The following is a 12,366-nucleotide window of genomic DNA, read 5'->3' on the forward strand; positions in this document are numbered from 1 at the left end:
AGATAAAGCTTGCACAAGAGTATGGATCCATTGTGTTACTAAGTCCAGGACTTCTGCTGTATTTAGTACAATGCAGCATTCTGTACCACCAAGACACTGGAATTTCAGTTATTTGTTTTCATCGTTTGCCCCCCCCAAAGAGAACCAATGCACTGAATTAGATTCTAGTGCAATTTTTTTTGTCACCATGCAGTGGCACAGTCGGTAACCTGTGCTAGCGCGGCACAGCAGAAGCAGGGGTTAAATGAAGGCTCTGGACTCCTTGCAGCTGGCATGGAAGCAATTGCTTCAGTCTGGTTTTCTTGCTTTAGCAATGGGAATTGTTTCGAGGCTCAGAATAAAGACACACATGGAGTCATTTTTAGGTGCTAAAGAGTCTTATTACCAACATATGCTAACATTTTTAGGAAGCTCAAGTCTTTTCTGTCTAATTGGCTGGTACTTTTCAGTTCTAACTACCAGAAGTTTGAAAAGCCTTAGGTTCTCATTTCTCTTGCACAACTGTAAAACTTGTAAAAAATAATTGAATTTAACATTTTAATTGCAAAAATTTTATTTTTGTGATATTATACTTTAAATGTGTATGCATTGTAAAATGGTCACATTGATATCACTAACTTATTACCACACTTATAGTGACAACACTTAAAATTGCTCTTTTATCAAGAGTAAAATTGTTATTAGCTATAGCCATCGTACACAATACATCTTTTGTATATATCACTAGATATAGAATAGACCTTTTGAACTAATTGCTATCATCTAAGTAAAACCTTGTTTTCTTTGATCAGTTTCAGTAAACCCCATGTGTTGTCCCTGATAACCACCAGATTCCACATATAAGTGCAATGATAGGGGTGTTTGTCTTTGCATTGGTTTATTTCTTTTAATGTATGTCCTACATTAATCCATGTTGTCAGAAACAGGATTTCCTTCTTACCAACTGAGTGATATTTCATTCTCTCTCTCTCTCTTTCTATCTTTCATTGTGTATCACATTTCCTTAACTTTTTTTGAAATACAAATGCTCAGTCTGTATAGTTAAACTAACATTTATCTAAAGCAATAAATGTAAGGTAATATCGGCAAAATACTGTTACAAATCTGGAGCTTAATTTTAATGTCAGTTTTTGTGGTAACATACTAGGCAGATAGTTCAGTGGGTGTAATAATGAAAGCTATGCAGCATGCTCAATAGTGGACCCATTTTCTTCTGGAGGATCTTGCTAACTTGTCATGAGTGTCTTCTCCAGACATAATACTGTGTAGTCTTAGGGTCTTTCTATTAGTTTTCTACGCTAACACTATTAACTGATCAAGGTCAGTATTCAGACTGGAACATGGCATTGTGAAAAAATACAGAACTTTCAGTTAAAGGAGAGCTGGGTTCAGATCCTGATTCTATTCTATACTTGCCATATGATTATATATACTATATATCCTGTTATATACTTACTGGGCTATATGATTGAGGGACAATACTTTAGAGAGTTTACATTTTCCTGGTTGTAAGAGCAGAATTATAAAGCTGATTTCATTGATGTATCATTTGGAATCAGTTCACCATACAAAGAGAAGGAAGCATGGTAGCTGATAAGTTATTTTTCTTCAAATTCCATTTCTCTCTCAAAAAGGACAAGTCCTTATCAGTTGGTGCCACCAATATGAATAACTTTAAAATGAATTAGGATAAATGGTGTAATATTGTATGGAGCTCTCACCTTGTACATTATGCTAAGATTGTTTTTCTAAAACTTGGAATACTGAAGACTGACAACATTCTATTTATTTATTTATGTATTTATTTATTTATTTGTAGGGTGAACGAGGAGAATGTGGTAAACCAGGAATGAAAGGTGATAAAGTAAGAAACACTGTTTTAAAATGTTAACAGTTGTGATTTCTTTTGGCCTTAGCTTCCTTAAAAAATTTCTGGGATGAATTATGTAGGTCCCTCTCTGACATGGAGTTCAGTTTTCACATCTGAAACATGTAAAAACTGAAGTAAACATATAAACATGGAATAAACACACAAAGCATGAAGTAAAAAACCAAAGAGTGTATAACTGCAATAATGAAGTCCCCCCCAAGGTCATTAAGGCCATTTTGTGACATCCTAGTCTTTGAGGTCAGTCCTTTTGAACATTATGGTAGGAAGAACAGCCAGCAAGTCAATGCAAGGTGTAGTTGTGTGCGCTGGAATGGCCTTCTGAAGCAACTTCACCCAGAATAGTGGACAATGCTCTGAAGCTAGTGAAATTATAGAGAGCATGTGGCAGACACAAGGGTTTGGAATTTAGGGAATACAGCAAGACATTAACAATAATATAACTGCTTACTTTAGTTCAACACAAATATGGGTAAGGAACTTAAACTAGGGACATATTCAATTTAGCATGCTAAAGACTTTCTTAATAGATCCAAACTACACAGTGAATCCAAAAATATAATTATAAGTGATCCTAAAGGCTTTGAATAAAAGTAGTAACCACTCTAGTTAAGAACTATTGACTATGAAGGCCAACAAGGTAATGAAATATAAAACGTCTATGTTATATGTGTGGGTGGAAGTGACGAGAGAAAATAGGCAGAGGTTGTGGAGGAGGAAAAAAATAATGATCCTGGCCTGTTAAATCAAATCCTTTAAATAGCTTGATCTTTCCTGGAAGCTGATAAACTACTGTAGAGCTGTAGACAGGCAGATCTGCAGAATGTAGACTTGGTGATTATTTCTGGGTAAATCAAAGTGAGACAATGAAAACATTTGAATGGGAGAAGAACATGGGAATTTTTAAGTACTGAAGAAAGAATCCATGGAATAGAAAAGAGATGAAAGTCAAATACTTAGGGAAGTATTATGATATCAAAATGGTTGACAAATAATTAGTGTCTCATTGACCAAGTTGCTAGATGTTGTAAATTACTGCATTATTTTCAGTGCAAAATACTGCTGATTTGTAAGATATGATCCATTTTAAGTGTATCTCAATGTTAAGATGTAGAAATATAAATAAGTATGTATATATAGGGTTCATAAATTATGGCACCCTTGATATGAAGCATTCACACAACTGTACTAAAAATGTATGAAAACATTAAGAGACAAAAAGAAACATAAATGAGAAAATCATTCAAATATGCCTGCAATCAAAGAAGTGAAATTAAGTCATTACTATCATTTTACACATCCAATATGAAAACAACAAGGGAATAAATTATACTTAATCTTGATTAATGTCCCATAAGATTAAATATATATTTTTGCATTCAGGTAATGACCACATCCAATAAATTTTATTTATAAAGTTTCTTCCTTTCCATATATACGTGATAGACAAAGGATGACAGACCCTTTAGTTGTCTCTAGTAGTTATAGAATCCTTAGTGATGAATCCGAATAGGACAAAGATGTAAACACACACATCATTTCTAAGGTTATTTAAAATAGCATTCATCAGAAGCACTTTAATGTCAAAACTAGGGAATAATTAACAAATTATGGCAGGTCTTGATTCTTAACAAATAATTTGAAATAAGTCTGAAAGCTTGGAAAAGGTAATATAGACTGCATTGTAGTCACACAAAATTAGTTGTAAATGTATTTTGAGATATGGGACATATTGAAATATTTTGGTAGGTCATTGACTTCCAAGGAAGGTCATTGTCACATTCCAATGTTGGGGAGAGGAGCAATCTAGTTGTCAAGCAGGCTCATAGATGATTTAACAACATTGATTTGTTGGAAGGAAATGATGTTCCACTAACTGCAGGAGTTTCTACACTTAATAGAAAATTCTAAGGATCACAGTGAAGCAAGTCCCTTCCTTTGAACCAAATATCAACATACAGGCTAAATAGTGACATGCTAAGCTGGATTTTCTTGGAGTTTATTTATTGAGGCAAAGTTTGACTCTGAGGTCTCTTGCTAATTAGGGTCATTAGGATTGCTTCAGTTGATTCTCTTTGATGTATGAATAAGCAGGGAAGAGTGAATGCCACCCAGAACATATGTTTGAATTTAAAATCTATGCTTTATAGAGAAGGCTAATTAAAGATACTCACCATTAATATTACCCCACAGGGACCTCCAGGGCCATACGGACCAAAGGGACCCAGAGGAATTCAGGTAAGGAGGTGAAAAGAAAATTTCAGTTTAAATAAGACTAATCTTGGGAGCTTTGAGTAACTAACAACAATGAAACAAAAACAACAACCACCCCCCCTTGGTCCATTTGCACCATCTTTAATTAAATCAGAGCATCTAGGAATTGGAGTCAGGCATCAGTATTTTATAAAGGTTTCCGGATGAGTCAGGTATCAGTATTTTATAAAGGTTTCCGGATGATTCCCGTATGTAACCAAGTTTGGAAACCACTTTACTAATTTTTTGATTAACTTGGTTCTCTAAAGACAGGCACCAATAGGTACCTCATAAATACACTTGATAACTCTGTCTAGTGAATTGTTAAGGAAATGGAAAGTAACTTGCATGGAGAAAGTCAGGTAGTTATTGCTGATAAAGTAGTAGTTATTGCTTCTATAATGTAGTTATAAGTGTTGTACATTTTTTCTAAATTTATTTATCTAAACATTTATATTATTTCCTTCAATGCAAGTAGTTAATCCTTGAAAATATGGAGTTAGTCTACAGCTTAGTTATATACTGTGGACCCCAGAAAATAACTTGTATCAATTTTCTCAGTGAAGGGACTAGTCTCTTCTAAGGTAACAATGAATGTAGATGAGTTTGAAGAAGTAACTGTAGCATTGCAAAAACTCTACTGAAGGTCTGGAGATATAGCTCAGTGGTTATCAGGCAAGCACAAAGCTGTAGCCTCAATCCTTGGCACCACAAATGTAAAAACAAAACAAAACAAAGACAAAAATCAAGCCAACAAAATGCCCCTCCCCAGATAGACTGAAAGTTGTGTGTTTTAACCCAAGAATTCTTAGGCTGTTTCTACTTAACAAACTTCTTCTTTTTGGCCTGTATTTGCCAGAACAAGGCAGTGACTGGCACTTCAGGCATGATACAAGTGACAGCTTTCAATGATCTACTTAGATATATTTAAAAAGCTGTTTGATAGGAAAAATATTTTTTAAAATGTGGAACCCAACACAGGAAGAAGATTAAAATACAGGCTCAGAAAACAAACATCCTATTCAAAGTATGTTTGTTTTTAGCATATATTGTTTTAGAAGCTATTAATTTGACTCAAGGAGTTTATGCTATGCAGTTTCTCATTTGAATATGATCCCAAAGTAGATCAGAGCCTCACAGTCAAGCTCCTGACACCAGGATTCCCAGGAATCCTAAGAAATTGCTTGTTCTTTCTTGGTTGGCCTTCTAGTTTGGCACATAAACTAATTCATGGTTTTCATCTTGGAGCAGGGCATTGGTGGACCTCCAGGGGATCCAGGTCCAAAGGGATTTCAAGGAAATAAGGTAATTTTTTCCCTAATTTTGAGATGGGAGGAGTGCCATTCTCTAGTGCACTGTGCTACTGTGAGTTTTATTAGACAGGAATCAGTCAATTCTTTGAAAAGTGCCTCTGCAAATACTCAGTAACCTGCAGGTGTCTGCACAGGGTCAAACTCAAGTACATACAGAGAAGCAGTGGTATCCATTTATCATCTACTACTTTATTATTCAGGGGCATTAATAACTATGAGGAATCATCCAGCATTGTTGTTATGTTTCTGTCTTACTCTTGATGCCTGGTATTTATGACTCCCTGGGAACTGAAAAGCAGTACCATGCAATAGGACCCCAGCAATTCCATTTTCCTCCTAGTAGCCATCTCCACATACATTTTATTAGAGGATAAGATTTACGGCTGTCATAAAAACAGAAACCAGCAACCTCAACCATCAGTACCATGTTTGTGACAACATCCCATAGATAATCCGGTATGACAGAGGGGAGGGGTGGAATAAGAGCCAAATAGCAACCAAAGATTCTCTAAAAGGGAGGATGCTGAAGTACCTGGTTATGGGACTTTCTTTTCCTGTATGTCTGGCCACTTATTACTTGAAAACAATGCTTCTATTTCCTTTTAGTAAATTCATAGATGTGATAAACATTCAGTAACATATCCATGGATGTAGTGAAGGGAGTTGTGTAGAATGTTTGACAACTGTTAGCTGCAGAAGATGCTGTCTTCCGTTGACCCTCAATAGAGGTCATCTTTTGAAGATGATATTAACTTTAAGTTATAGAGAGCAGTTGGGCTACTTGAGCGTTAATTCTCCATAGGGTGGGAAGGGAGTGATGAGTATGTATTTTTAATAAGATAATGACAATCTGAGATTTCCCAGGCCACTTTTAATTGGCAAATTAAAAGAGAATGGGCCTCTCAGCAGGAGCAGGCTTGAGCTTCATCTAGGGAAATGTCTTTTCCAGTCCTTGCCTATGATTAATTCTCTCTGGGGAAAGAAATGGCTCTGTTGAATACTGAGTAGTTCTCATAAAATTGCCTCAGCTGTAGGTAAAATCCTGCCAAAAGAAAAACCATCCATGTCTTGACAGTACACACATTATTTCTGGGTCAAGCAAGATGCTAATTTTTACATCTGTAAAACAGAGGCTTAAACTAGGGTGTCAGGACAAAGGTTTGTAACAGTGACAGAAATACAGAAGGGATGAGCCATAAAGAATGTGAGGGATTGTGCTGGCTTCATGCTGTCATTTTGGAAAAGGCCTAGAGGTGACTGGTGCATATGAGGCAGAGGTAGGGGCGGTAGAGAGGTGGGGCTGTGAGCTCTACAAGGGACTAAGGAGGAGGAGACAGTGAGGGTGGCAGTGAAGATGGCTATGGCAGTGATGGTGTCCCCTGCCCATAAAGAGCTATTATCATCTCAAGTGCTGGGATTTAAGGCATGCGCCTCCACTGCCCAGCCCATCACTTTTCTTTAAACCTGATAGACTCTCTACTTAGGTTTTGTTTGTTCATTGTTTTTTAAGAAATAAACCATTTTTCACAATCTTTAGATTTTGAATTCTAGCAATGTCTGGAATACGAGACTTCTTTCTGGGGAGGGATGATTATAATGGGAAGGATAGCCCTGAGCTTGACTATCATGGCATGTTCGAGAAGGGAATCATCTTCCCAACAGTATTTGATAATTTCATCTTAAGAACATTTTCATCTTAAGAAATATTTTTATTTTTTATTTTGGGGGATTGTTTTTATATGGGGAGATTGGTTTTGAGACAGAGCCTTACATACACTTGGTTGATCTAGAACTTACTATATAGACTGGGAATGACTTGAACTCACAGAGATCCACCTGCCTCTGCTTGCCAAGAACTGAGACTAAAGATGTGTGCCCTTCAGACACATTTTTAAGTTAAAAAAATTCCAGTTGAAATTTGGTTGTGATAAGTTATACGTGGCATAAAATCACTTACAGTTTCTTTTCCTCCATCCCCCTCTTCTTTTTCTCCCTCGCTGCATTTTTCTTCTCTTCCCTGTGTCCTCATCCCCTTTTCCCTCCCTCTCCACTATTATTATTATTGTTATTATTATTATTACTGACAGGGACTTACTCTGAAGCCCAGGCTGCCTTTGAACTTAGATCTTCCTGCCTCTACCATAAAGTAAACAGCCAATTAGTAGATGCTAATTTCAGCCAGACTCGTAATTCTAGCTACTCTGGTGGAAGACCACAACACTGAGTTGGGCAGCTTAGTCAGACTTGTGCCTGCAGAGGTCAGAAGAGAACGTAGAATCTCTTGGAACTGGAGTTACCTACAGGCAATTGTGAGATACCATGTGGATGCTGGGAACTAAACCAGTGTTCTCTGCAAGGAAAAAGATAGCATGTTGTAAATCAGGAAAAATATGCCTCTGGCCCAGTTTCACCAATCATTTCTGCCATTAATACTTTCCACGAGGAAATTAACTCCTATTCTGCCGAATGCTTTTGTTGGCATAGCAACAAAACATAGCTGTTTCTTAGAAGGAAGCCTTGGTTCACAGGCCCCGGGCTCTCCCACTCAACGGATCATTTAATAGCACTAGAAGAACATCCCAACAATCTTTTAAATCATTAGAAATATAATTATGGAAGTGCCTGACACCTTATTCCTGGGACCAAGCTGAACTTGTAACTCAGGAGAGACTGGAGTGCTAGGGGCCTGGCACTGTCAACTTTCCCAGGGTCACTGTGGTTAGCCTAGGCAGTAATCAACAGGGCTCTTCACTAGCTAGCTAGACTGTATCAAGATGGGGAGGCCTTTAAAATTTGTAAATAATTCTGAATGAACAAGCACGTCAGGGAATACAAAACTAAATAAGCCATTCTTCCTGGATCTTGAGACCTTTCTGAGGTTATTTTTAAGGGATATTTATTTTTCAAATCTCATGCAAATCTGTTCTAATACTCTGTCTGAGGGGAAGGACTGCATTATGGAATTGTGTGAAGCTGTCTGTGACACTCAAAGGTGCCCCACAGAAGAGCCTGGAGGTCAGGGCCAAAGAGCAGAGGTGACCAACATCTCTGGTGCCTCTCCCAAGGAAAAGTGCCATATGTACCTCAGACTACTGGAATTGGTGATATTAATACTATATCACACGAACTTATCTTCGGGGGTGGTATCTTCTTTATTCCTCCTTGCATTGTTCTAGAAGATTCGCAGTATTTCCCAAAGGATTTTTTTCTTAGGGTTTTCTTCATTTTCTTGAGGTTCAAGTATAAGAAACACTAAGTACTCTTACATAGGAGACTTAGTCTTTATGTTCAGTTTAGCTTCCGAGACACTAGGAAGGGGATGTTGGTGGTGCAGGGAATTGCATGACTGCCTAGAATAGCCAATTATACTTTTCTAACATTATAACCTGGTCAGAATGGGATAGGGTTCATCAATAGCTTCCTGGGTACTAAAACTTTTTCATATTTGCATGTTCTCCTCAAAGTGGTAAGAGAATGTTTGACTTAGAGTCTCATGTTTTCTATAACGTTAATATTTTACTGGGATGTAAATATTACTACTGAAGACACAGTAGTTTTAAAATGCATTGCTTTTGGCCACTATTAAAATACTTCATTTGACTCACAGCTATCGTAGTGGCTCCAGGAGAGTGGTTGTCAACCTATGGGTCGCACCACCTCTGGCATCCCTCTATCTCCAAAAATATTTACATTAAGATTCTTAACAGTAGCAAAACTGTAGTTATGAAGTAGCAGTGAAAATAGTTTTATGGTTGGGGTCACTACAACATAGGAACTGTGATAAAGGAACTGTTAGGAAGGCTGAGAACCACTGTTCTAGGAGGTTAGCCTACTAAACATGACTAATATTTCCAGTTGTGGTTTGGCAATAGTTGAATACTACAATAAAAAAACTTAAAAGAAATTTAGATTTCTCTTCAAACTACCTACCAACTATGGTTTGTAACATGATATGTAATCTCTTGTAACTTGATGTGGGGTAGGTCAGATACAGCTTATGTAGTGTCTGCAATTCGTGGCAAAAATAATTAATCAAGAGAGGTTGCAGATTCACAGTTCTCTAAGCCCATTTGTTATATTTTGTGCTTTGTGGAAAGTAGTTTTAAAACAGCACTTGAACACACCAGCTTAAATATTATTCTCCCTGACAATTCTCCTAGTGGACTGACAGTTCTGTCGATACTAGATTGTGATGAATCAGTGCATAGGAAAATATTATGATATTCATTATAATATTCATTTAATGAATCATGCTGACCGAATTTTGAGATTATTTTCCTTTCAGAGATATCGAAGTCTAAATATTATTTCTGTTCCGAACTTAATTAAAGGGAAAGGATTGTTAGTAACCCAGCAATTCCTGATGTGGAAAGAGCTTTGACTTGCATGAACATCTGCTCACCAGGAATTTAAGCAAGCTTATTAATTCATCTGACATGAGACAACTGATAGTGACAACTTGAAAGGGTTGCCAAACATGTGGGATGTCAGCCAATGACTTCAAGGCAGATGATTTTCATGTCTATATCTCTGATCTCTATGACTCTAGCAGCTGGGGCAGGCTGTGTGCATGCATGTGCACATGTGTCTGTGTGGTTAGAGCCTGCCAACAGAAGCTCTCATGAGCCAAAAGAACTGCCAGCACTTCCCAGGACATTTTTGTGTGACTCATATGCCTAGTTAGACAGGGTGCTAGATAGAACAGACCCAGTTGTATGCTCAGAGGAATGCCATGGTTTTTATAATTGTATCAGTGTCATTAATTCAAGTACATGGCGATAGCAATTTTGCCGGGGGAAGTTGTTCATTCTAAGGATAAGACATTTTATTAAAATTGTGAAGTACTCATAACCTAACATAATTTGAACTACTGAGGAAAATTTATTGGAATTCAACATGCTAACAATGTCATTCAACAGGTATTATTATTTATGCTTATTTTTTTAATCATTTCAGTGAACTCTGTATGAACCAAACAGTACTTCCTCCTTCTAGGCCTGTCTAGTGTCCAAGCATGCCTTTTAAAGAACCATATCACACTGTCAAATTGATTACCCCTTTCTATAAATCAGTGGTTTGTTGCCACAGGAATGGAAGGTATCCAACTTGAATATTTTCCAGCAGCTTACTTTGTGCAGGAGAAACCTAAACTGTCCATCAGAGGCACAGATCTAAAAATCTCTCCTGGGTAGCTTCTACCAGTCTTTCATTTTAGTAAAAGTGACACTCACTTCTCTAGCTTTGGTTGTGTGTGAGGCAGTATGACTTTGCAACCAGACAGCTTTGCATGAACTGTCATTTCTGTTTGACTAATATGATCAAACACTGACAACCCATGCTACAGTTATTGAAATTGAGCAACACTGTTACTTGTAGTTTTGACTAGTTCTTCATTTTCATAGCATGTTTTCTTTGGAAAACACAAATTGATAAATGTGTGGACTGTGATCAAGTAGATGGTAAATATATTTAAAGTTGGAAATTTGAAATAATGATGGTTCCACAGTAAGTACAGTTTACTAATTGTGAGTTTATATGTAGAGTTACATTATGTAATCACATTACTGCAAAGTAAAATTAACATTAATTTTATCACTGATAAAACCACATTGATGCTGTAGACCTTAAGTGCCTGAAACGGAATGTGAGTTGGTTTATTTAAGTTCTCTTTCCTCTTGGCTTACATCTTACCATATTTATTTTGCCTTCCCATGAGAAGCCTTCAGTTGCGAATACATTATAACTTCTACATTTGTGCCTTTTATCCTATTTCAAAACTCAAATGAGTTTTAAAATCTTTAAAAATTAGAGGCATGTGACTTTAAGAGGTAGTTGGTTATGGCAGGTGAGGGAGCCGGCTCTGATCCAAACTGTGAGGTTGACAGCAGTGAGGGCTTTTATTAGCTGTGCAATTTGGCATGCTAATTTACTTCCCCATGACTCAACTTTGTTATCCACATTCTGGGTTGATAAAAGTTGTTGTGAGGACCTGATGAATTAATATATGCTAAGCATTCCACATAGCATCTGTCTCAGAGTGAATCCCACATGTGTTGCCAAGTTTTATCAAGCAATTAAAACTTTTGACAGCCTTTCTCATAGCATCAGAAGTCCACACTACTGTTCTTCTCCAGAGTCAGCCTTTATCACCCAAAACTTCTTCTGGAACAAGAGGAGCTTGAAATGGAGAACAATTCAAATGCATTCACTGAATATTGACTTCCTAGTGCCTTGCTTCCTCCTTGGCCTTTAAAAAGGATGGGCGGGGGGGGGGAGCTTTCTTGACTTTTCTCTAAGTCTCTGTTCAGGCCCTAAACTAGGTTTTTGTTGAGAATGCAAACTGGCCACATTTGAACCATTTTTCACACAGAAAATGCTCGCAGTTACCCTTTTCCATTTTGAAAGCATGAGAACGTTTGTCACAAGTTAGTGTCACTTGTATCTCAGAAACGACTCAAAGAAGTTGTCAAAACAACTTTTCCATGGTGAAAGGGGCCCAATGGATAACAATTACATTGTTGATAATTGCATTGAGTTTCGATGAATTGGGCAGCCCCTTAGATAAAGTGGTTCTCAACCTTCCCAATGCTACAACCCTTTAGTACAGTTTCTCATGTTGTGGTGATCCCAACTATAAAATTATTTTCATCGCTACTTCATAACTGTAATTTTGTTACAGTTGTGAGTTACAATGTAAATATCTGTGTTTTCTGAAGGTCTTAGGTGACATCTGTGACAGGGTCATTTGACCCCAAAAGGTTTGTGGCCTATAGGTTAAGAACCACTGCCTTACATTGTTTACTATTTAGAAAGGAAGGGTTATCTTAGAGTCAGTGATGGTACATAAGTGTTGTTTTTGTGTGTGTGTGTGTGAACTTTCCTGAGAATGTAAGCTTAGGTTCTTTATTGTGA

General features: G+C 37.2%; 1 protein-coding gene across 2 annotated transcripts in view; it reads left to right on the plus strand.

The window, feature by feature from the left end:
- Col28a1 (collagen type XXVIII alpha 1 chain) overlaps window positions 1–12,366 on the plus strand; it is a 185,542-nt gene that overhangs the window by 54,772 nt on the left and 118,404 nt on the right. For both annotated transcript variants that reach the window (XM_040728558.1, XM_040728559.1), the window contains 3 exons: window positions 1,820–1,864; window positions 4,082–4,126; window positions 5,393–5,446. In XM_040728558.1, coding sequence (XP_040584492.1) covers window positions 1,820–1,864; window positions 4,082–4,126; window positions 5,393–5,446 — 144 coding nt within the window. The remainder of the gene's footprint in view (window positions 1–1,819; window positions 1,865–4,081; window positions 4,127–5,392; window positions 5,447–12,366) is intronic.

Source organism: Mesocricetus auratus, unplaced genomic scaffold (genome assembly GCF_017639785.1).
Source record: "Mesocricetus auratus isolate SY011 unplaced genomic scaffold, BCM_Maur_2.0 Super-Scaffold_100019, whole genome shotgun sequence".
In the NCBI taxonomy this organism is placed as follows: domain Eukaryota; kingdom Metazoa; phylum Chordata; class Mammalia; order Rodentia; family Cricetidae; genus Mesocricetus; species Mesocricetus auratus.